The 26,696-nt window shown below is 44.8% G+C and overlaps 2 protein-coding genes across 3 annotated transcripts; both read left to right on the top strand.

The window, feature by feature from the left end:
- The first annotated feature begins 87 nt into the window (after positions 1–87).
- On the top strand, positions 88–8,104 carry LOC137290493 (regucalcin-like). Of its 2 annotated transcripts, none has more exons than XM_067821469.1 (6): positions 88–271; positions 1,837–2,012; positions 3,157–3,339; positions 3,637–3,837; positions 4,114–4,266; positions 6,937–8,104. In XM_067821469.1, exons 2-6 carry the CDS (start codon positions 1,850–1,852, stop codon positions 7,143–7,145), a joined length of 909 nt encoding a protein of 302 aa, XP_067677570.1. In that variant the 5' UTR covers positions 88–271; positions 1,837–1,849; the 3' UTR covers positions 7,146–8,104. The 2 variants fall into 2 exon arrangements, with proteins under 2 accessions (XP_067677570.1, XP_067677571.1); XM_067821470.1 differs by lacking the exon at positions 88–271 and adding an exon at positions 815–1,327 and having other exon boundaries at positions 6,937–8,039.
- Positions 8,105–15,860: 7,756 nt separating this feature from the next.
- Positions 15,861–26,162, top strand: LOC137290834 (tartrate-resistant acid phosphatase type 5-like). The gene is made up of 6 exons (XM_067821979.1): positions 15,861–15,947; positions 17,754–17,965; positions 18,438–18,562; positions 21,309–21,503; positions 23,947–24,094; positions 25,857–26,162. The coding sequence occupies exons 1-6, from the start codon at positions 15,899–15,901 to the stop codon at positions 26,106–26,108; spliced, it is 981 nt and encodes a 326-aa protein (XP_067678080.1). The 5' UTR covers positions 15,861–15,898; the 3' UTR covers positions 26,109–26,162.
- Positions 26,163–26,696: the final 534 nt, after the last annotated feature.

Here is a 26,696-nt window from a genome sequence, read left to right as displayed (position 1 = left end):
GACAATGATCTTGACCTCAGTAAAGATAGTGAGACGAGCATTAGTTTCCTTTTAATCACTACACTTGACCTTAGCCTCTTAACCTACATTCACTCACAGACCTTGTTATCGTGTGTGGCGTCATCGTCACCGAGGTATTTTACACGTGACATGAGTATAAAACGTGTTGGATCCTAAGCTGCATTCACACAACAGAACGAGCCAACACTGCCAACAGTTCAAGCCCGCTGTAACCACCCGCACAGCGTTGTAACCGCACTGTCTACTCCAGGTAACATGGCTTCTTGGGTTTGTTGCAGAATTAGCAGTTTCACGTATTCCGGAACTACCCGTGAAGGTAGAATATGGGTAGAATAGGCCTTCAGCAACCCACTATGCTTGTAAGAGGCGACTATCGGGATCGGGTGGTCACACGTCATCGGTTCCCAAATGCGCAGATCGATGCTCATGCTGTTGACCATTGGATTCTCTGATCCAGACTCGATTATTTCCAGACCGCCGCCACATAGCTGGATTAAATATTTTTGAGTACGGCGTAAAACTAAACGCACTCGCTGACTATTCTGGGACGTGCTGCAGGGTGCATCTTGTAAGAGGTGACACATTAGTTCATTTGTATAAATGCATTTCTCCTAAATGGGGAAGTAAAGTCCATAGTGCATAACATTTAGACGTGTGCTGCTTTGTTTCAACAGCGGAGTGGGGATTAGCGCGGGTTCTGGCCTGCCAAAGGGACGCAACTCTGGCAAAACACAGCAAGTGACCCCACACATCCTCCAACGTCTATTGGTGTTAGTGTGGTTGGTGAATATTTGTTTGCTCTCTGACCGGACGTTGTTCAGTCGACTCGCTATCAGCACATGTTGCATGAAGGACCTTTGATACTGTCGTGGTCAAGTTTCTTACAGCGTATTGCATATCATAATACTTTCAAAGTGTCGGAATCTATACGACACATTCCAAATAACCGGAGAGGTTTAAACGGAGATGGTTACCTATTTCTCCTAGTTGGCGAAACATTTAGTTTGTGTTGTGTGTTATTCACCCGTGGGTGATGGCACGTTACTGGAATGAGGAAATCGCCTATATTATTTCTTTAGGTCTTATATGTTTGCTAAACTGGAACTGTATGATGGTAGGTACCTTGGACAATTAAATAATCACGATCACTAGGCAGGATGATGATGATGAAGATGATATATAGACTATATCATTTCTGTAGAACATACTGTGAAGGGAAGGGAGTCACAACTTATCTCCCCTATTAAATGGACTCGCCCAAACTGGTTGAAACAGGTCACGGTCGGTGAGGACAAAATTACGCAAAGTAAGTTTTTGTACGACCTGTTTAAATCAGGCATGAAAGACGCTTATCAGAACTGTGATTGGAAACTCTGCTACAAATACAGTTTGAAACTTAGACGTTCTAAAGAAAGATGTTGCCTATTTATAGCGTGAGATTTCCGTTTCTTAACATAGACTTGTTAGTGCACCTCACCATGAAAAGGCGCTAGGAGAAGCATTGAAACAGTTTCCTCAATGCTTGCTTGCCGGACGGTTATTCAACAAGTATTAACCCATTTAAAACAAACATGATTACAAAGTATGCTATCAAAAGATGTACTGGCTATAACCAGTAAGAACATATATTTATAAATGATGTTGTAACATACATCTTGTCAGCGGACATTTTGTCAGATTTGATGGCGGCGGGGCGTAACTGCTATGGACAGTGAGGGCACGCAAACTAACCAGATCGACAAATTCTTTGTAACCGGCAAATATTTACAGGCGACTTCTTGCATACAAACCTCACTAGCACATTTAATATTTCAGGTCAACTTTTAAGATGTCCTACAAGGTAGAAATAGTATTGAAAGAGCCTGTGTCCACCATCGGCGAAGGTCCCCACTGGGACGACGCCACACAGACGTTGCTGTTCGTCGACATCATGAAGGGAGACGTTCACAGATACGACCCCGCCACTGGCAAAGATGACGTCATCACTCTAGGTGAGCTGACCGTTATCATAACCGCACCGGTATCATAAGAAAAAACAGATATGAACACGTATGAACCCTTGACTCGCTGTGCATGTACCTGTATTCTCTACGGGTGCCACCAGTTGCGCAAGATACGCTCACCTTTCAACGACACAACCTATTATCATTACCTTTTGATACTGATCCTAAAACGCGCAAAACTGTACAAAAGACTCAGATTTCAGGGACCCGCGAAGGTCCGGGGTAGAATAGGCTTGCCATAAAAGGCGACTATGCTTGTCTTAAGAGGCGACTAACGGGATCCGGTGGTCAGACTCGCTGACATGTCATTGGTTCCCGATTGCGCAGATTGATGCTCATGCTGTTGATCACTGGATTGACTGGTCCAGACTCGATTATTTACAGACTGCCACCATATAGCTGAAATATTGCTGGGTGCGGCCTAAAACTAAACTCACTCACTCAGATTCCGGACCCGCCCTCTGGGGATCCATATCCATTATTCTTGCACATGCCTGGTCTTGGCCATTTTTCGATGAGAATGGGAAGAGTAGTGTCGCTAATTTAGTGTAGAATACATCACGATAAACAACACGAGACAATCTTCATTTATCGTATAGGCTTGATCGAAGACGCGTACTTGGACATATAGGCCTATTTTTATTGTTTGTCCCAAATTCTCACAATAATTATCATAAGTTATCATGATGTCGATAATATGAAACACGTATATATATATATATATGTGTGTTTCAGTCGTTAAATTATTCACAATCGTGATATCCGTTGTGCATGTATGGAAAATTAACGTCCCATATTTCCTTCTTGAGATGATCGTGTAGAGACCAATTGTCTTTGTCGCTACAGACTGTGTCAGCATGACAACTTCCGGTGTGTAGAACTCCCTTCTGTTGCTGACACACCTACCAATTTCATCAAATAACCACAAACTAAAAGCAATGAACTTTCACCTTTCATATCTTAAATTACCTCGTAAGGCAATAAAGTGTATTGAAAGCTGCATATGTTTAAGTCGCAGTTGGTTGAACCCATGATGGCCATGTATAAAAGTGGAATCCTGTTGGTCATATTGCTGTCCTCCAATGGAAGTACTCAGTTTATGTCATGTTTTCACATGGATCGTATACTTCAGACGACGTTGTGGGATTCGTTGTTCCTCGCAGCAAGGGAGGTCTGGTCATAGCTCTCGGTCTGGCATTCGCTTCACTGGAGTGGGAGACGAAGAAGGTCACAAAACTGGCAGAAACAGATCCTGGGACACAGAACCACCGACTGAACGACGGGAAGTGTGATCCAAGAGGGAGGTTGTGGGGAGGTGAGTAGATTACATTAGTAGAAGTGTGACAAGAGGTAGATCTTTGAGCCACGTCGATTAAACACACAGCGTAGACTTCACATCTCTAGCTCCTTATGTTTTCACTTGAGTGAAGTTTGTCATACCTGTTATTGCATAATTGTAATAGGAGTTTGTGGATTTCATACTGTTACCACTTTCTTAAGCATAATTCAGCAAGGAGAGTTCTTCAACTTTCCCCCTTACCTTTCGCTAAGGGTAAGGCTACAAAACAAAACGTCAGTGCTGTATGTTTTATTTGAATTGTGTGTGTCCAAGGTACCATGGACAAAGAGTTTGCCCCCAAGGAAGGCGGCCTGTACTGTCTGGACACAGATGGCACTCTGAGCAAACAGGACGAGAACTTCACCATTTCCAACGGTATGGCGTGGTCCCCAGACAACAAGACCATGTACTTCGCCGACACGACGCCTCGAGAAATCTACGCATACGACTACGACATCGACACAGGCAAAATATGTGAGTATTAACACGAATACAAGTTCTTTGATCTAAGACGTTCCACAACATGAACACAGGTCATGCAACATAGTATGATATATAGCACATGCAACATCGTATGATATATAGAAAGCACATCTATAGCACGTGGATCAGTCCCGTATATCACAGTGGATAGCACATTGTTTCGTGGCGTACATCACAGTCAACAGCACCTGAGCTAGTTTCCTGACAATCTAAATGGACGTCTCAAAAGTCAAATATACAATTACATGAACGTATTCCGCTCTGCAGCCAACCGCCGAGTACTGGTCAACTACAGAGACATCCCTGAGCTGAGTGGGGAAGAAGTGTTTGGCCCTGACGGTATGACGATTGACACTGACGGCAATCTGTGGGTGGCCTGTTTTAATGCCGGGTGTGTGGCGAAAATTGATTCAAAAACAGGTGGGTAACAAATAATCCGGTGTCCTTTCGGACATTACAGCTCTGTAGGGTGTGCGTATCTGTTGTGTAAGAGGCGTACACTCACAGCGTAGGAGCGGTGAACTGCAGGAAATATTTCATAACAGGCAGTGATCGATTAATCACTGGAGGGATAAGAGATATCATTTCTTATCTGCAGGAAAATTGTAAATATCTGTATTTGTACAGGCCACATTGTGTCCAAAGTTCGTGCTGTAAAACAGAAGACACGTTCGCCATTCCTTCAGATATCTTTCCATTCCGTCATCATACAATTCTACGAACATGTAAAACAAGGTCTAGTTTTGCTACGTTTCAGTGAGTGACTATGGTTTTACTTTGCTATTACACGTTACTCTCACGATGTCCCGTCGGGTGTCGCCTATTAATTAAACATGGGCATTCTGGGTGACGAGCGGATATCTCAGACATCTCACCTTAACGTCAATCTGACGAACCATCACATTGTCAATCATCACACCCTAAATTCACGGATCGCAAATGTCCCAGCCACACGATGGTTTCCGTACACCAGTTCATTTCCTACCTTGTAGACCATCGTAGTAGTTGGTGGGTAGACAGTGTTGAGATTCGGAGTCATCGTGTATCAGCTAATACACTGCTAAGGTTGGCTGTTGGGAACTACTTGACAAACTGTTGGGAACTACTTGACAAACTGTTGGCAATTACTTGACAAACTGTTGGGAACTACTTGACAAACTGTTGGCAATTACTTGACAAACTGTTGGGAACTACTTGACAAACTGTTGGGAATTACTTGACAAACTGTTGGGAACTACTTGACAAACTTGACAAACTGTTGGGAACTACTTGACAAACTGTTGGGAATTACTTGACAAACTGTTGGGAACTACTTGACACATTGTTGGGAACTACTTGACAAACTGTTGGCAATTACTTGACAAACTGTTGGGAATTACTTGACAAACTGTTGGGAACTACTTGACAAACTGCTGGGAATTACTTGACAAACTGTTGGGAACTACTTGACAAACTGTTGGGAACTACTTGACAAACTGTTGGGAATTACTTGACAAACTGTTGGGAACTACTTGACAAACTGTTGGGAACTATTTGACAAACTGTTGGGAATTACTTGACAAACTGTTGGGAATTACTTGACAAACTGTTCGGAACTACTTGACAAACTGTTGGGAACTACTTGACAAACTGTTGGGAACTACTTGACAAACTGTTGGGAACTACTTGACAAACTGTTGGCAATTACTTGACAAACTGTTGGGAACTACTTGACAAACTGTTGGGAATTACTTGACAAACTGTTGGGAACTACTTGACAAACTTGACAAACTGTTGGGAACTACTTGACAAACTGTTGGGAATTACTTGACAAACTGTTGGGAACTACTTGACACATTGTTGGGAACTACTTGACAAACTGTTGGCAATTACTTGACAAACTGTTGGGAATTACTTGACAAACTGTTGGCAACTACTTGACAAACTGTTGGGAACTACTTGACAAACTGTTGGGAACTACTTGACAAATTGTTGGGAACTACTTGACAAACTGTTGGGAATTACTTGACAAACTGTTGGGAACTACTTGACAAACTGTTGGGAACTACTTGACAAACTTGACAAACTGTTGGGAACTACTTGACAAACTGTTGGGAACTACTTGACAAACTGTTCGGAACTACTTGACAAACTGTTGGGAACTACTTGACAAACTGTTGGGAACTACTTGACAAACTGTTGGGAACTACTTGACAAACTGTTGGGAATTACTTGACAAACTGTTGGGAATTACTTTGACAAACTGTTGGGAACTACTTGACAAACTGTTGGGAACTACTTGACAAACTGTTGGGAACTACTTGACAAACTGTTGGGAATTACTTGACAAACTGTTGGGAACTACTTGACAAACTGTTGGGAATTACTTGACAAACTGTTGGGAACTACTTGACAAACTGTTGGGAATTACTTGACAAACTGTTGGGAACTACTTGACAAACTGTTGGGAATTACTTGACAAACTGTTGGGAACTACTTGACAAACTGTTGGGAATTACTTGACAAACTGTAGGGAACTACTTGACAAACTGTTGGGAACTACTTGACAAACTGTTGGGAATTCTTGTCCGTTGCTGATTAGATACTGCATACAGCTGACGTCCCTAGTCGCTGAGATGCAGTTTATATAGAGGAAGTTGATACTATATACAGTTTTACTCTCCAGATAGGAAAAGGATAACATATAACAGCTAACTCAGTGTAGTCATTAGTTGTTTATACACTGCTGTCGCAGAGAAATGGTTACTGTATAGGTGACGTATAATGGATGATATCCAATAATTCCAGACGAAATTCCATCACACCTGTACACCGAGCTTTACATTCGTGCCTGAAACATGCGACCTTGGACTCGAATCTCGGTTGTTTTTTTTTGCCAAGTACATGTATACGTTTTCGTTTACGATACCCATATTGGTTAAAGCAAGTTTCACCCAGCTGGTGACTGGGGGACGTCTATAGCTTTAGGCTTTGTAAATTAACAGTACCACTGTAACGGACACTGTCGTACATCCGGAATACTGGTCATAGTAGCATAAGACCCAACTCATTCATTCACAAATATAAACTAAGAATCTACTTTCGTTTCAGGAAAGTTATTACAGAAAGTGGACATACCCAACGCAACCAGAATCACCTCTGTGTGTTGGGGCGGCAAGAACCACGATGAGCTGTATGTCACCAGTCTGAAGATGCAGCCAAATACTAGTTTCACTGCTCGAGACACGCCTGATGGTGCTTTGTTTAGGGTTACCGGCCTTGGGGCACGCGGTGCGCCAGCAAATATCTATCAAGGTTGAACCGGCTAAGACAGAGACTGTTAGTCAGTATTTGTGCTCTACTGACAGGGATTCTTCCCGTTTTCGCCTAGTGTGGTGTGGACTGGCTTTGTTGACTGTGATTCAAATATTTCTTTCTTTGTATGCATCAACATTTACTTTCACAGCCTTTCATCCATGATGTTCGACGTCATATTGTGTCCAAGGATCTAGTCTGTGGTTGTGATTGTGTTTCTTAAAACAAATAGTACCTTAAGAACCTTTGTGAGATGTAAACAGAAATAATATCCCACCAGGTACCGGGAGATTACACGCAACATATAAACCTGCAGCTAGTGTGCTTCTCAGTACACATTAGGGCATCTCATGTTTTCCCACAATAATTGCATGTGAGGTTTTTGTTTTGTAAGGACAGGTTTTACGTTTCGCTAGAAAGACCTCTTCCCAGGTTTTACTTTCTGCAGTCATCTTTCCTTAACTTTATGTGAACATCAACATTCAAATGATACATGAGTGTTTGAAATCAATTGAAAAATATCGTTCAGAAATAAGCTGAAAGTGGTAATGTAATCCCTAGCAAGATTGCAGCTGCAATTCTCTGATTTGTAGGCAGACGCTGTACCATACGGCCAATGGGCCGACGAAAAAAATAGGGTTGAATTTTCTATTTGTAGTTACTGTCACTAAAACTGATTTTACGTGCGCTTCTGTCATTGTTACGCAGCTTCATTAAATGATCACCTTCATTGTAATTATTCGTCATTGACACTATACAGGCCTACCATACCAGGCTTTCGCTTCAATTCCACAGTTTTTGTGTAATAACTGTACCAATTTTTTTATTATTTCTTCATGTTGAATAAATGCCAAAGAATAAAACTGGATATAAGTGTACATGATAAATAACGTATTGTGTTCGTCCTGGGCGTTGTCTATTCCCCTTCTGGCAATAAAGAGATTACGGCAGTGATACAAACAAATCAAACTAACGGCCAAGTGCCAAGAGCTTGGTGTATAATGGCTCGCTGATACGGGGTCGAATCCAGCGAATCATTACTACGGAACATGATTCAACATGTGCACATTACAAAAGGTTGAGGGAGTAAGTCAGATAACGTGTTGCCGTTTCACGTGTACATATGGTGCGGTATATCGACAATAGTTACATCGAACATGGATTTCAACACTTTACTAATGTACTAACGTTTAGTGTTATCACCACAGTCATCAATCGTTACAAACACCTTCGTGGATCGGTTTCAAACTGAGTTAGATTACCCGGTGTCGTACTTGGTGCGTTATTGATAAGAAACTGTGTAACGAGCTGATAAAACGCAAACATACGTGATAACTGAACGTATTCACTCCTGACTAAAGCTTATTGAACCCGTTTTGTGACAGTCATGGGTCAGCTTGTTATCACCGACATGATTCTTCCAGGTCAGAGGAGATCTTTGAGGTTCTCCCTGTTCAAAATCTAACATCTCAGAAAATCAACAGATAAAAGTGTATTTTGCATCTTTGTTTATGTACATGTGAACAACTATCTGGCCATCTCGGATGGTCCTTGTGCAGCATGACATCCCCGTTTCAGTCAGTGTATGAACATGTGAACAACTATCTGGCCATCTCGGATGGTCCTTGTGCAGCATGACATCCCTGTTTCAGTCAGTGTATGTACATGTGAACAACTATCTGGTCATCTCGGATGGTCCTTGTGCAGCATGACATCCCCGTTTCAGTCAGTGTATGAACATGTGAACAACTATCTGGCCATCTCGGATGGTCCTTGTGCAGCATGACATCCCCGTTTCAGTCAGTGTATGAACATGTGAACAACTATCTGGCCATCTCGGATGGTCCTTGTGCAGCATGACATCCCTGTTTCAGTCAGTGTATGAACATGTGAACAACTATCTGGCCATCTCGGATGGTCCTTGTACAGCATGACATCCCTGTTTCAGTCAGTGTATGTACATGTGAACAACTATCTGGCCATCTGGGATGGTCCTTGTACAGCATGACATCCCTGTTTCAGTCAGTGTATGTACATGTGAACAACTATCTGGCCATCTCGGATGGTCCTTGTACAGCATGACATCCCTGTTTCAGTCAGTGTATGAACATGTGAACAACTATCTGGCCATCTCGGATGGTCCTTGTGCAGCATGACATCCCCGTTTCAGTCAGTGTATGAACATGTGAACAACTATCTGGCCATCTCGGATGGTCCTTGTGCAGCATGACATCCCTGTTTCAGTCAGTGTATGTACATGTGAACAACTATCTGGCCATCTCGGATGGTGCTTGTACAGCATGACATCCTTGTTTCAGTCAGTGTATGAACATGTGAACAACTATCTGGCCATCTCGGATGGTCCTTGTGCAGCATGACATCCCCGTTTCAGTCAGTGTATGAACATGTGAACAACTATCTGGCCATCTCGGATGGTCCTTGTACAGCATGACATCCCTGTTTCAGTCAGTGTATGTACATGTGAACAACTATCTGGCCATCTCGGATGGTCCTTGTACAGCATGACATCCCTGTTTCAGTCAGTGTATGAACATGTGAACAACTATCTGGCCATCTCGGATGGTCCTTGTACAGCATGACATCCCTGTTTCAGTCAGTGTATGTACATGTGAACAACTATCTGGCCATCTCGGATGGTCCTTGTACAGCATGACATTCCTGTTTCAGTCAGTGTATGTACATGTGAACAACTATCTGGCCATCTCGGATGGTCCTTGTGCAGCATGACATCCCTGTTTCAGTCAGTGTATGTACATGTGAACAACTATCTGGCCATCTCGGATGGTGCTTGTACAGCATGACATCCTTGTTTCAGTCAGTGTATGAACATGTGAACAACTATCTGGCCATCTCGGATGGTCCTTGTGCAGCATGACATCCCCGTTTCAGTCAGTGTATGAACATGTGAACAACTATCTGGCCATCTCGGATGGTCCTTGTACAGCATGACATCCCTGTTTCAGTCAGTGTATGTACATGTGAACAACTATCTGGCCATCTCGGATGGTCCTTGTACAGCATGACATCCCTGTTTCAGTCAGTGTATGAACATGTGAACAACTATCTGGCCATCTCGGATGGTCCTTGTGCAGCATGACATCCCTGTTTCAGTCAGTGTATGAACATGTGAACAACTATCTGGCCATCTCGGATGGTCCTTGTACAGCATGACATCCCTGTTTCAGTCAGTGTATGTACATGTGAACAACTATCTGGCCATCTCGGATGGTCCTTGTACAGCATGACATCCCTGTTTCAGTCAGTGTATGAACATGTGAACAACTATCTGGCCATCTCGGATGGTCCTTGTGCAGCATGACATCCCTGTTTCAGTCAGTGTATGAACATGTGAACAACTATCTGGCCATCTCGGATGGTCCTTGTACAGCATGACATCCCTGTTTCAGTCAGTGTATGTACATGTGAACAACTATCTGGCCATCTCGGATGGTCCTTGTGCAGCATGACATCCCTGTTTCAGTCAGTGTATGAACATGTGAACAACTATCTGGCCATCTCGGATGGTCCTTGTGCAGCATGACATCCCCGTTTCAGTCAGTGTATGTACATGTGAACAACTATCTGGCCATCTCGGATGGTCCTTGTGCAGCATGGCATCCTTGTTTCAGTCAGTGTATGAACATGTGAACAACTATCTGGCCATCTCGGATGGTCCTTGTGCAGCATGACATCCCTGTTTCAGTCAGTGTATGTACATGTGAACAACTATCTGGCCATCTCGGATGGTCCTTGTACAGCATGACATCCCTGTTTCAGTCAGTGTATGAACATGTGAACAACTATCTGGCCATCTCGGATGGTCCTTGTGCAGCATGACATCCCTGTTTCAGTCAGTGTATGAACATGTGAACAACTATCTGGCCATCTCGGATGGTCCTTGTACAGCATGACATCCCTGTTTCAGTCAGTGTATGTACATGTGAACAACTATCTGGCCATCTCGGATGGTCCTTGTGCAGCATGACATCCCTGTTTCAGTCAGTGTATGTACATGTGAACAACTATCTGGCCATCTCGGATGGTCCTTGTGCAGCATGACATCCCTGTTTCAGTCAGTGTATGAACATGTGAACAACTATCTGGCCATCTCGGATGGTCCTTGTACAGCATGACATCCCTGTTTCAGTCAGTGTATGAACATGTGAACAACTATCTGGCCATCTCGGATGGTCCTTGTACAGCATGACATCCCTGTTTCAGTCAGTGTATGAACATGTGAACAACTATCTGGTCATCTCGGATGGTCCTTGTACAGCATGACATCCCTGTTTCAGTCAGTGTATGAACATGTGAACAACTATCTGGCCATCTCGGATGGTCCTTGTACAGCATGACATCCCTGTTTCAGTCAGTGTATGAACATGTGAACAACTATCTGGCCATCTCGGATGGTCCTTGTACAGCATGACATCCCTGTTTCAGTCAGTGTATGAACATGTGAACAACTATCTGGCCATCTCGGATGGTCCTTGTACAGCATGACATCCCTGTTTCAGTCAGTGTATGAACATGTGAACAACTATCTGGCCATCTCGGATGGTCCTTGTACAGCATGACATCCCTGTTTCAGTCAGTGTATGAACATGTGAACAACTATCTGGCCATCTCGGATGGTCCTTGTACAGCATGACATCCCCGTTTCAGTCAGTGTATGAAGATGTGAACAACTATCTGGTCATCTCGGATGGTCCTTGTACAGCATGACATCCCCGTTTCAGTCAGTGTATGAACATGTGAACAACTATCTGGCCATCTCGGATGGTCCTTGTACAGCATGACATCCCTGTTTCAGTCAGTGTATGAACATGTCAACGACCATCTGGTCATCTCGGATGGTCCTTGTACAGCATGACATCCCTGTTTCAGTCAGTGTATGAAGATGTGAACAACCATCTGGTCATCTCGGATGGTCCTTGTACAGCATGACATCCCTGTTTCAGTCAGTGTATGAACATGTCAACGACCATCTGGTCATCTCGGATGGTCCTTGTACAGCATGACATCCCTGTTTCAGTCTGTGTATGAAGATGTGAACAACCATCTGGTCATCTCGGATGGTCCTTGTACAGCATGACATCCCTGTTTCAGTCAGTGTATGAACATGTGAACAACCATCTGGTCATCTCGGATGGTCCTTGTACAGCATGACATCCCTGTTTCAGTCAGTGTATGAACATGTGAACAACTATCTGGCCATCTCGGATGGTCCTTGTGCAGCATGACATCCCCGTTTCAGTCAGTGTATGAACATGTGAACAACTATCTGGCCATCTCGGATGGTCCTTGTGCAGCATGACATCCCTGTTTCAGTCAGTGTATGTACATGTGAACAACTATCTGGCCATCTCGGATGGTGCTTGTACAGCATGACATCCTTGTTTCAGTCAGTGTATGAACATGTGAACAACTATCTGGCCATCTCGGATGGTCCTTGTGCAGCATGACATCCCCGTTTCAGTCAGTGTATGAACATGTGAACAACTATCTGGCCATCTCGGATGGTCCTTGTACAGCATGACATCCCTGTTTCAGTCAGTGTATGTACATGTGAACAACTATCTGGCCATCTGGGATGGTCCTTGTACAGCATGACATCCCTGTTTCAGTCAGTGTATGAACATGTGAACAACTATCTGGCCATCTCGGATGGTCCTTGTACAGCATGACATCCCTGTTTCAGTCAGTGTATGTACATGTGAACAACTATCTGGCCATCTCGGATGGTCCTTGTACAGCATGACATTCCTGTTTCAGTCAGTGTATGTACATGTGAACAACTATCTGGCCATCTCGGATGGTCCTTGTGCAGCATGACATCCCTGTTTCAGTCAGTGTATGTACATGTGAACAACTATCTGGCCATCTCGGATGGTGCTTGTACAGCATGACATCCTTGTTTCAGTCAGTGTATGAACATGTGAACAACTATCTGGCCATCTCGGATGGTCCTTGTGCAGCATGACATCCCCGTTTCAGTCAGTGTATGAACATGTGAACAACTATCTGGCCATCTCGGATGGTCCTTGTACAGCATGACATCCCTGTTTCAGTCAGTGTATGTACATGTGAACAACTATCTGGCCATCTCGGATGGTCCTTGTACAGCATGACATCCCTGTTTCAGTCAGTGTATGAACATGTGAACAACTATCTGGCCATCTCGGATGGTCCTTGTGCAGCATGACATCCCTGTTTCAGTCAGTGTATGAACATGTGAACAACTATCTGGCCATCTCGGATGGTCCTTGTACAGCATGACATCCCTGTTTCAGTCAGTGTATGTACATGTGAACAACTATCTGGCCATCTCGGATGGTCCTTGTGCAGCATGACATCCCTGTTTCAGTCAGTGTATGTACATGTGAACAACTATCTGGCCATCTCGGATGGTCCTTGTGCAGCATGACATCCCTGTTTCAGTCAGTGTATGAACATGTGAACAACTATCTGGCCATCTCGGATGGTCCTTGTACAGCATGACATCCCTGTTTCAGTCAGTGTATGTACATGTGAACAACTATCTGGCCATCTCGGATGGTCCTTGTGCAGCATGACATCCCTGTTTCAGTCAGTGTATGAACATGTGAACAACTATCTGGCCATCTCGGATGGTCCTTGTGCAGCATGACATCCCCGTTTCAGTCAGTGTATGTACATGTGAACAACTATCTGGCCATCTCGGATGGTCCTTGTGCAGCATGGCATCCTTGTTTCAGTCAGTGTATGAACATGTGAACAACTATCTGGCCATCTCGGATGGTCCTTGTACAGCATGACATCCCTGTTTCAGTCAGTGTATGTACATGTGAACAACTATCTGGCCATCTCGGATGGTCCTTGTACAGCATGACATCCCTGTTTCAGTCAGTGTATGAACATGTGAACAACTATCTGGCCATCTCGGATGGTCCTTGTGCAGCATGACATCCCTGTTTCAGTCAGTGTATGAACATGTGAACAACTATCTGGCCATCTCGGATGGTCCTTGTACAGCATGACATCCCTGTTTCAGTCAGTGTATGTACATGTGAACAACTATCTGGCCATCTCGGATGGTCCTTGTACAGCATGACATCCCTGTTTCAGTCAGTGTATGTACATGTGAACAACTATCTGGCCATCTCGGATGGTCCTTGTGCAGCATGACATCCCTGTTTCAGTCAGTGTATGAACATGTGAACAACTATCTGGTCATCTCGGATGGTCCTTGTACAGCATGACATCCCTGTTTCAGTCAGTGTATGTACATGTGAACAACTATCTGGCCATCTCGGATGGTCCTTGTGCAGCATGACATCCCTGTTTCAGTCAGTGTATGTACATGTGAACAACTATCTGGCCATCTCGGATGGTCCTTGTGCAGCATGACATCCCTGTTTCAGTCAGTGTATGAACATGTGAACAACTATCTGGCCATCTCGGATGGTCCTTGTACAGCATGACATCCCTGTTTCAGTCAGTGTATGAACATGTGAACAACTATCTGGCCATCTCGGATGGTCCTTGTACAGCATGACATCCCTGTTTCAGTCAGTGTATGAACATGTGAACAACTATCTGGTCATCTCGGATGGTCCTTGTACAGCATGACATCCCTGTTTCAGTCAGTGTATGAACATGTGAACAACTATCTGGCCATCTCGGATGGTCCTTGTACAGCATGACATCCCTGTTTCAGTCAGTGTATGAACATGTGAACAACTATCTGGCCATCTCGGATGGTCCTTGTACAGCATGACATCCCTGTTTCAGTCAGTGTATGAACATGTGAACAACTATCTGGCCATCTCGGATGGTCCTTGTACAGCATGACATCCCTGTTTCAGTCAGTGTATGAACATGTGAACAACTATCTGGCCATCTCGGATGGTCCTTGTACAGCATGACATCCCTGTTTCAGTCAGTGTATGAACATGTGAACAACTATCTGGCCATCTCGGATGGTCCTTGTACAGCATGACATCCCCGTTTCAGTCAGTGTATGAAGATGTGAACAACTATCTGGTCATCTCGGATGGTCCTTGTACAGCATGACATCCCCGTTTCAGTCAGTGTATGAACATGTGAACAACTATCTGGCCATCTCGGATGGTCCTTGTACAGCATGACATCCCTGTTTCAGTCAGTGTATGAACATGTCAACGACCATCTGGTCATCTCGGATGGTCCTTGTACAGCATGACATCCCTGTTTCAGTCAGTGTATGAACATGTCAACGACCATCTGGTCATCTCGGATGGTCCTTGTACAGCATGACATCCCTGTTTCAGTCTGTGTATGAAGATGTGAACAACCATCTGGTCATCTCGGATGGTCCTTGTACAGCATGAGATCCCTGTTTCAGTCAGTGTATGAACATGTGAACAACCATCTGGTCATCTCGGATGGTCCTTGTACAGCATGACATCCCTGTTTCAGTCAGTGGTCAACGACTATCTGGCCATCTCGGATGGTCCTTGTACAACATGACATCCCTGTTTCAGTCAGTGTATCTACATGTCAGCGACCATCTGGCTGTCTCGGATGGTCCTTATACAATATGACATCCCTGTTTCAGTCAGTTGCTCGCATAAATATCCATGTTGATACGTGTAATGGCTCATGAAATCAGCTGATCACGCGGATAAGCACCTGCCGTTCAGTAGTGCACGGTGAATAGGTCCCAATTAGTCGCAAGGAAGGTATTCAGATTAGATTAGACAGTCATACGGACAACATGGTGACAGTCCCCTTCTCCCTTGTTCTCCTGGCCCTGGCAGCTACAGGTAAATACTTTAATCAAGACTTGATTCGTGAGAGTACAACCAACATGTTGCAATGGTAAGTGCTCGATAAATGTACAAGAATACGGCGTTAGGAAGTTGTCAGCCATTTTCTGCTGTTTGCTGCCGTAACCGTTTTCAAAGAAGATGACCATAACATTTCACCACTTTTGATTCTGAAACCCTTGGCTGGCAGTCACGTTCATGTATATTTACGGGGGGAAATAATCATCGTCTCTCAATGCACTGTAGCTATCAAACATTTCCCTGACCCGTTTCATATTTACTACCGTGCTTTGGGTGGGCGTTTCCTCCACAACACATTAAGATGTGTCGGGACGTTTTGACAGGGTAGGTATCTGTAAGTGACCATTCAACATTGCTCGAGGTTAGTGTATGCAACATGGACAACATAGTTCCCTACCATGACACATAATATCTCGCATCAAAGCATTAACTGTATTTGGACGATGCAGTCGTAGGATATAAATCGAAAACCGGAAACCAGAAACCACAATATCATTGTTGTATAGCGTGTTTGTATATGTGTAGCTATATTAGGCACCCAGTGATCAGTAACAGTCACTGGCTAACACCTACATACACTGACTACACTGATGGATCACTCTCAAACAAGGTGTTCAGGTGTTCTTAAACAGACTTTTCACCCACAAAGAATGGGTACAAACCAAACACTGCCCAGCTGATAACAGCTGTATCAGATGAAGGCAACTATGTCATATGCCTTTTGTATACGTTTATTCGACAGCATAAGTGGCTTTCTGCAATGGAATAATCCGTCAGATTTATTAGAATTGATCCACTATTCTCATTTATCTTACCTCGCACATAAATGCCGTTTTTTGATTGGCTAAGCGCTATTCTAATATTTTCAATGTAGCCCATTTACAAGCGAGGTAACTCATGTGATAGTACTTCTTAGCCAGTCTCGAATAACACTGAAGAGCGCATGTTGCACGGAAATTACCGATGTTTATGGGAAAGCAAATTGATGGAAGGGAGATGACTCTACATTTGTTGGGTTTGGTTTTTTGTATGTTCTCCCTTGGGTAATACTGATAAAAGTATTTCGTAGCGGTCTACAGGACAATGGTTCAAAGATGCAAACATCAGACCGCATTACCCTCGAGAGAAGCATACATGTTATGTCACTCTGACGACCAGCAGGAAACTACCAAACTGGACACTTTACCAATCTTACCAATGTTAATGTTCAGGAAGGAAAATCTGTAGGTCTGGCATGCGACCATGATTTGCAAAAGACCGATTCTCACCCTTACAAGATGCTCAATGGGGTCGGCCAGCAATGGCGTCTTGGGAACACATTCTATCCTCCGTCCCCACAGGTTAACTGACTGTGATTGTGTGAGTATGGGCCTACGTCGATTTTAGCAATAGTCTAGCAACATCACAGCGAGAAAACTCCAGAAATGGCCTTCACACATTGTGCCTATATGGGGAATAGAACAGGGCCTTCGCTGTGACGAGTGGACGTTTTAGCCACTAGGTTACCCCCTCGCCCTGAAGGACTGTCAGTTTACGATACAGAAGCAGCTTCAGAACCCTTCTATGCATACTGTAACCATCTCTACTCTCAACATGGTCACATAGTCATAGAGAAATACTATGAAAACACATTACTGAGTAAGGAGGCATAAATAACTGTTGACAGCATGGCATGGGTTCGACGCCGGGGTTTGACCTTTTGAAAATCAGATCCAGTACTTCAAACATATATCAGTCAGGTGAAATAATGCCGGTCTGTTGCCTTTACTACTTCACCATCAGGATGCCTGGCGGCCGACAACACCCTACGCTTCATCGTGATCGGCGACAACGGTGGGGCAGACACCTACCCCTACACCACACCCCTCGAACTGGGCACGGCCGACCGTATGGCCATGTGGGCGCAGAAGGTGGGCGGCATCCACTTCGTGATGGAACTGGGCGACAACTTCTACGACTACGGTATTAAAGACGTGGATGACGCACGATTTCAGGTAAGACGCACAAACACAGCACTCGACGGGTTTTCCATGTTTGTTTCAGCTGTGTGTACTACTGCAGCATCTCAAATGATTGAACTTTGCATTGTGCAATGCTCGATATTCTCTGAATAATTAACTGATTGAAACTATGACCACTCAAGTACTTTGACAGGCTCAGAAGCTCGGTTATTAAAAGGACTATTGACAGAAGATGTGGTGCCGAGGCTTAACACAGTTACACTCGCTATCTGCTTTCATATGCATGTTTCCTGTAAGTAACGTTAATCAAACAGCCAACAGACAACTATCACCAGGGAAGAAACTATCTGAACATCACGATGACTCACGTAAGGTGGGTGTGTCTGTCACCATGTGTTAGATTCACTACTGGTTATTAGAACCTGTGATATTCACCGACATGGCATGACACGTTTTCATTATGGACAAAAAAAACCATTCATTTATCTGCTTCCTTTTTGCCAAGAACACTTTCGAGGACGTGTACACAGCCCCATCACTGCAAGTGCCGTGGTACATCGTGGCCGGCAACCACGACCATCGCGGCAACGTCTCAGCTGAAATTATGTACTCCAAGAAATCCAACAAATGGTACGTCATGTCAGTCAGGAGTACACTAACGTGATCGTGGGACGTTACGTAAACATTATGTAAGATTTCGCGGTTTTAATCAATATCTCAGTCATAACTCATCGGCATGTGAACAGCTCCGTGAAGAACGTGTTTAGAATTGAGAACCCGTGCTTGTCGTAGAGGCGACTAAGGGGATTGGGTTTTCAGCAACCCATGCTTGTCGCAGATGCGACTAAGGGGAGTGAGTTTTCAGCAACCCATGCTTGTCGCAGAGGCGACTAAGGGGATTGGGTTTTCAGCAACCCATGCTTGTCGTAGAGGCTACTAAGAGGATTGGGTTTTCAGCAACCCATGCTTGTCGTAGAGGCGACTAAGGGGATTGGGTTTTCAGCAACCCATGCTTGTCGTAGAGGAGACTAAGGGGATTGGGTTTTCAGTAACCCATTCTTGTCGTAGAGGAGACTAACGAGATTGAGTTTTCAGTAACCCATGCTTGTCGTAGAGGAGACTAAGGGGATTGGGTTTTCAGTAACCCATTCTTGTCGTAGAGGAGACTAACGAGATTGAGGTTTCTGTAACCCATGCTTGTCGTAGAGGAGACTAAGGGGATTGGGTTTTCAGTAACCCATTCTTGTCGTAGAGGAGACTAACGAGATTGAGTTTTCAGCAACCCATGCTTGTCGTAGAGGCGACTAAGGGGATTGGGTTTTCAGTAACCCATGCTTGTCGTAGAGGCGACTAAGGGGATTGAGTTTTCAGTAACCCATGCTTGTCGTAGAGGAGACTAAGGGGATTGGGTTTTCAGTAACCCATTCTTGTCGTAGAGGAGACTAACGAGATTGAGTTTTCTGTAACCCATGCTTGTCGTAGAGGAGACTAAGGGGAGTGAGTTTTCAGTAACCCATGCTTGTCGTAGAGGAGACTAAGGGGATTGGGTTTTCAGTAACCCATGCTTGTCGCAGAGGCGACTAAGGGGACTGGGTTTTCAGCAACCCATGCTTGTCGTAGAGGCTACTAAGAGGATTGGGTTTTCAGCAACCCATGCTTGTCGTAGAGGCGACTAAGGGGATTGGGTTTTCAGTAACCCATGCTTGTCGTAGAGGAGACTAAGGGGATTGGGTTTTCAGTAACCCATTCTTGTCGTAGAGGAGACTAACGAGATTGAGTTTTCTGTAACCCATGCTTGTCGTAGAGGAGACTAAGGGGAGTGAGTTTTCAGTAACCCATGCTTGTCGTAGAGGAGACTAAGGGGATTGGGTTTTCAGTAACCCATGCTTGTCGTAGAGGCGACTAAGGAGATTGAGTTTTCAGTAACCCATGCTTGTCGTAGAGGAGACTAAGGGGATTGGGTTTTCAGTAACCCATGCTTGTCGTAGAGGAGACTAACGAGATTGAGTTTTCTGTAACCCATGCTTGTCGTAGAGGAGACTAAGGGGACTGAGTTTTCAGCAACCCATGCTTGTCGTAGAGGAGACTAAGGGGATTGGGTTTTCAGTAACCCATGCTTGTCGTAGAGGCGACTAAGGGGTTTGGGTAACCCATGCTTGTCGTAGAGGAGACTAAGGGGATTGAGTTTTCAGTAACCCATGCTTGTCGTAGAGGAGACTAAGGGGTTTCTGTAACCCATGCTTGTCGTAGAGGAGACTAAGGGGATTGGGTTTTCAGTAACCCATTCTTGTCGTAGAGGAGACTAACGAGATTGAGTTTTCAGTAACCCATGCTTGTCGTAGAGGAGACTAAGGGGATTGGGTTTTCAGTAACCCATTCTTGTCGTAGAGGCGACTAAGGGGTTTGGGTTTTCAGTAACCCATTCTTGTCGTAGAGGAGACTAGGGGATTGGGTTTTCAGCAACCCATGCTTGTCGCAGAGGCGACTAAGGGGACTGGGTTTTCAGCAACCCATGCTTGTCGTAGAGGCTACTAAGAGGATTGGGTTTTCAGCAACCCATGCTTGTCGTAGAGGAGACTAAGGGGATTGGGTTTTCAGCAACCCATGCTTGTCGTAGAGGCTACTAAGAGGATTGGGTTTTCAGCAACCCATGCTTGTCGTAGAGGCGACTAAGGGGATTGGGTTTTCAGCAACCCATTCTTGTCGTAGAGGAGACTAAGGGGATTGGGTTTTCAGCAACCCATGCTTGTCGCAGAGGAGACTAAGGGGATTGGGTTTTCAGTAACCCATTCTTGTCGTAGAGGAGACTAACGAGATTGAGTTTTCTGTAACCCATGCTTGTCGTAGAGGAGACTAAGGGAATTGGGTTTTCAGTAACCCATTCTTGTCGTAGAGGCGACTAAGGGAATTGGGTTTTCAGCGACTCATACTTGTCGTAGAGGAGACTAAGGGAATTGGGTTTTCAGCAACCCATGCTTGTCGTAGAGGCGACTAAGGGGACTGGGTTTTCAGCAACCCATGCTTGTCGTAGAGGCTACTAAGAGGATTGGGTTTTCAGCAACCCATGCTTGTCGTAGAGGCGACTAAGGGGACTGGGTTTTCAGGCTCGACTTCATTTAAACATATCATGTTAGTGCATTTGCATGGATTGATGCTCATGATATTGATCATGGGGTTGTCTGGTCCAGATTCGATTGTTTACAGAGCGCTTCCATACAACTGGAATTTTGCTGAGTGCAGCGTTGAACACTAGTCAACCGGCCACACAAACAAACAGCATGTGAACATACCGGAGAAAATAAGGATAATTTTGAATTGTGACTTCAAACTTACAAATAGGCGTAAAAACAATCTCGCTCAACGTTTACCACCGCAGGCGGTTCCCCGACTTCTACTACCCCCTGCGCTTCAACATCCCCAACAGTAACGCCACTATCGACTTCGTCATGATTGACACTGTGGTGCTCTGTGGACAAGCCGACGATGTAATACTGCATCCGGAAGGACCCGAGGACGTCAAGGCCGCCGCCTCCCAATGGATCTGGATTGATCAACAGCTGCGAGCCAGCAAGTACGTAATATTCGTAGGTTCAGCCTCCGTTCTACCTGGTACAGTATGTCCCTGTTTGTATCATAAATATCCCGAAGTAGTCTCGGTTTTGGAAGTGAAGTTACAATGTCCAACTGTCTTATGAAACAAATATAACTCCGATATAGTATGCTAACACTGATTCTGTTTTATCTCTATTCATACTGAGTGCAAAACAGTGCAACAAAAAAGATCATATTGAAACAAACTTTTAATATCACACTGTCATGGATCGAATCCGCAGTGTTCAATGCAAGGTCATACATCCACTGTACCACACGTCCCCAGGGTGTTGTAGTGGACGTGATGCACCGACGCTGCTGATACAGCTGGCATGACAGTATACCACACCCAGTCTACAGCTGTGCATGATGTTCCTGTCCAATTTGTGGGTCAGTGTTGACACCCTGTTGGAGAAAACTGGTCACTGGGGTTGTATCGATACAGGAGACGCATAATCAAATGCTGTACAAACTTATCGACTATATCTATTTCACGAGGTTCCACGTGGAAATCTCGATGCATGTTTATAGAGTGTGTTTTCAGCTTTAAACTTCAAACGCTTGTTTTGACATGCCTGTCTGTTCTGAATGCTGAAACTGGGTGCGGGCTGTCATTAAACGAGTAGTAGGTAATATTGCAATTCTTTTGTCTTGTTTCGATATAGAAAATAAAATTATCAAATGTCGTATAGTCGCACCTGTGCATCTTTTCTTCTCTGATCTGCGAAAATCTTCGGTGACTTCGACACTGAGCAAGATAATAAACCTATTTATTGCGAGGACATTGACATTAGGATAACTTGAGTGTAGATCTAGTTACGTGTTGTGATAACCGAACACGGGCACCGGTCCATTTGTCACACAGCCACGTATCTGTACCCAGCTAGTAACTACCTGCCTTTCCTCTGATTACAGGGCCACCGATCTCTACCCAGCTAGTACCAACTTGCCCTTCCTCTGATTACAGGGCCACCTGTCTGTACCCAGCGAGTACCAACCTGCCCTTCTTCTGATTACAGGGTCACCTGTCTGTACCCAGCTAGTAGCTACCTTCCCTTCCTCTGATTACAGGGTCACCGATCTGTACCCAGCGAGTACCAACCTGCCCTTCCTCTGATTACAGGGTCACCTGTCTGTACCCAGCGAGTACCAACCTGCCCTTCTTCTGATTACAGGGCCACCTGTCTGTACCCAGCGAGTAGCTACCTTCCCTTCTTCCGATTACAGGGTCACCTGTCTGTACCCAGCTAGTAGCTACCTTCCCTTCTTCTGATTACAGGGACACCGATCTGTACCCACCTAGTAACTACCTTCCCTTCCTCTGATTACAGGGTCACCGATCTGTACCCAGCTAGTACCAACCTGCCCTTCCTCTGATTACAGGGCCACCTGTCTGTACCCAGCTAGTAACTACCTTCCCTTCTTCTGATTACAGGGTCACCGATCTGTACCCAGCTAGTAACTACCTTCCCTTCCTCTGATTACAGGGTCGCCGATCTGTACCCAGCTAGTACCAACCTGCCCTTCCTCTGATTACAGGGCCACCTGTCTGTACCCAGCTAGTAACTACCTTCCCTTCTTCTGATTACAGGGTCACCGATCTGTACCCAGCTAGTAACTACCTTCCCTTCTTCTGATTGCAGGGTCACCGATCTGTACCCAGCTAGTACCAACCTGCCCTTCCTCTGATTACAGGGCCACCTGTCTGTACCCAGCGAGTACCAACCTGTCCTTCTTCTGATTACAGGGTCACCGATCTGTACCAAGCTAGTAACTACCTGCTCTTCTTCTGGTTACAGAGACACCGATCTGTACCCAGCGAGTACCAACCTGCCCTTCTTCTGATTACAGGGCCACCTGTCTGTACCCAGCTAGTAACTACCTTCCCTTCCTCTGATTACAGGGTCACCGATCTGTACCTAGCTAGTAACTACCTGCTCTTCTTCTGATTACAGGGTCACCTGTCTGTACCCAGCTAGTAACTACCTCCCTTTCTTCTGATTACAGGGCCACGTATCTGTACCCAGCTAGTAACTACCTGCTCTTCTTCTGATTACAGGGCCACCCGTCTGTACCCAGCTAGTAACTACCTCCCTTTCTTCTGATTACAGGGCCACCGATCTGTACCCAGCTAGTACCAACCTGCCCTTCCTCTGATTACAGGGCCACCTGTCTGTACCCAGCGAGTACCAACCTGTCCTTCCTCTGATTACAGGGTCACCGATCTGTACCAAGCTAGTAACTACCTGCTCTTCTTCTGATTACAGAGACACCGATCTGTACCCAGCGAGTACCAACCTGCCCTTCTTCTGATTGCAGGGCCACCTGTCTGTACCCAGCTAGTAACTACCTGCTCTTCTTCTGATTACAGGGCCACCTGTCTGTACCCAGCTAGTAACTACCTCCCTTTCTTCTGATTACAGGGCCACGTATCTGTTCACTGCTGGCCACTACCCGGTGTTGTCCATCGCGGAGCACGGCCCTACTCTGGCCCTGGTGGCCATGCTACAACCTCTGCTGTACAAGCACCGAGCCAGCGGTCACATGTCTGGACATGACCACAACCTCCAGGTGGGATCAAAGACCATATGGTCTCTGGTGGGATACACTGACGAGGTCACTCACACATACACTGACGTCCATTCGAAACTTTACATCCATTCGCTTCAGTCATGCAGGGAAAAAAACAAACCCAATTCATATGGTGATAGCGGGATAGTATGTAATGGCCAATACTGCATGATTCGGCAAACAGTCATGAGTGGTTGTTGAAACATACGGAGCTTGAGTCACGAAAGATGCAAGGGGTATGAAAACCATTAACAGTGTAAAGACCATGCCCTTTCATGATGTTCATAATGAATGTTTGTCAACGGACATGCATGGATATTCAAAATCAAAATCTTGTGTCATCTCCATTGGCGCTGATACAGGCCATGACACAATGCCTCAAAGAGATCGTAAGGCCTCGGATGAATCTGTCTCCACTCATCATGAAGTGCCTGTCCAAGTTGCTCTCTGGTCTGTCGCGGTTGCTGTCAAAGTCTCAACTATCGTCCAAGATGATCCCAGACATGCTCAATGAGTGATAAATCTGGGGAACGTGATGACCATGGCAAAACGTCCACTTTTTCTGAGCAAGGAAGTCTGAAACATGGTCCCTTGTGTCTGTTGTCACAACTGGGATGGTCATCGGTCTGAACAGTCTGCTGGAAACGGTTAAACAGGTTGACAATGGTTTCTCGGTTTCTTGGTAGCAGCCAAGTGTTCTGGCAATGTGACATACCACGATTCTCTCTGGTTGTTGTGATGTTTGCCTTGGCATTCTCTCTGTGTAATGCATGTGCAGTCGTCGTCAGCATACATGAATTTTGAGAAATATCCTTCAAAATAAAAAAAACCCCACAAAAACAATAAACAAAACACACCCACTCATATATATATATTGTATATAACCACAAAAAAAAAGAAAGAAAAAAACCAAAACACACCAAAAACCCTACGATATAAACGAAGAAAAGAATGTCGAAATACTGCTGTTGGTGCGTTTGGGCTAATGATTCATATGTCGTTTTGGTATGTCATAGTATCATACTGACCACAGATTTAATAAATTTTAGATACATGTTCGAAATTACGGGTGTCAAGTTTCGTTTGTAGGTCAGTTTAGTAATGCATTGTCCAGGGACAAGAGCTTCACCTACTTTCTCCTTGTACATATCATATCGCTCAGTTTACATGTGGGAGGTAGCGCTAGGACAAAGGGTGAAACGGATACGTTTATCGAAAAGGCTGATTGGCGGCAAACTTTGCTGTCATAGCTCACATGTGGGAGAACTGATCATTTTCTCTCTGTTGCGCAACCCTATTTGCGCTTCAGTTTGCCTGTGTTGGTGGCAATAGGCTAGATAACGCACTACGAACCCTGAAGCAAAATAGCCGTATTATATTTCTTCGGATGCTTGATAACACAATGAAGGTGTTGTAAAGGAATATAAGCAAACACCTGTCCAGTCTTATATTGTCGGATATTGTTAAAGGGCAACTCCTGACCACCCTTTTTCATACAACTCCTGTCCAGGTGTACACTCTGTCATTGCTTTCCGACCCATCCAAACCACAGCCCCGTCGTACCCTGATCAAGGATTTAGAAACATGTTTTCGTGTCGCTTGTATGAGACTTTTGTTGGCACGGCATTAATGTGTGTCCAAACCCTTTGAGTTTGAATTGAACAAGTACTGATGCGCCTGCGAGTTTTGTTATATGTGTTATGTAAGGTGTTAGATAAATGCTCGTTGGACGTGGTCCTGACCTGGTGTTATTCCACTTCAGCACCTGCAAGAGGCGAAGGACGGCGTGACCTTGGACTTCATCCTGTCTGGGTGTGCTGACAAGATGGACACGAGCGAGGCACACAAGGACAGCGTCCCCGAGGGAAGTTCAAAATTTCACTGGGCCGACCCAACTAGCATGGGAGGGTTTGTGTACGTCGAGGCCTCAGCAGAAAAGATGGTGTCCACCTTCATCAGCGCCGAGGGCGACATCCTCTACAACACTACTACCTATCCAAGGGAACTGAACTAAACAGCTCATGAATTTGTAAATATCATGCGGTGGGATTAAACGCATTAAATGCAACAGTGTTGTTCACTACTTGTGGAACGAAACATTTGCATATAGAAACGCGTGAGTTTAGTTTTACGCCGCTCTAGACATAAGGAAACATATAGGCATGAGCATTAATGAATCATCACCCGCTCTCTGTGTGTAACACCTTAACAACTACAGGGCTCATATTAGTAGCTATAGTGATTCAAACAAAATGAAACAACTACAAACTGAAATTTGATAGCCATTTTCTTGCAGTCTGAGAGGCATGGTTCATCATCAACAAAGCAGTGACGTATGTTCACCACGACTAATCGCACTCTACACAGGACATTGCTGCACCATGCATGCCAATAATTAGTCACTGCGTGTACTCTAAAAGTCTTTGTCTAGTATGGTTAAGTGGGTAAACTGAGCTGGTCCTCCTCTCACCAAGACAATGACTGCATCATAGCTGCTCGGGGCTGCTAAACAAGCATTACACATGATCCATTTCAAGAGGGAAGGATGATGAGTGACAAAATTTACAGTGACTGTATTCAAACCCTCGGAGTACAGGCAGGG

The sequence above is a fragment of the Haliotis asinina genome, chromosome 7, assembly GCF_037392515.1.
Source record: "Haliotis asinina isolate JCU_RB_2024 chromosome 7, JCU_Hal_asi_v2, whole genome shotgun sequence".
NCBI classification, from domain to species: Eukaryota; Metazoa; Mollusca; class Gastropoda; order Lepetellida; family Haliotidae; genus Haliotis; species Haliotis asinina.
The sequence above is the reverse complement of the archived record's forward strand: the minus strand, read 5'-3'. Positions and strand labels throughout refer to the sequence as shown.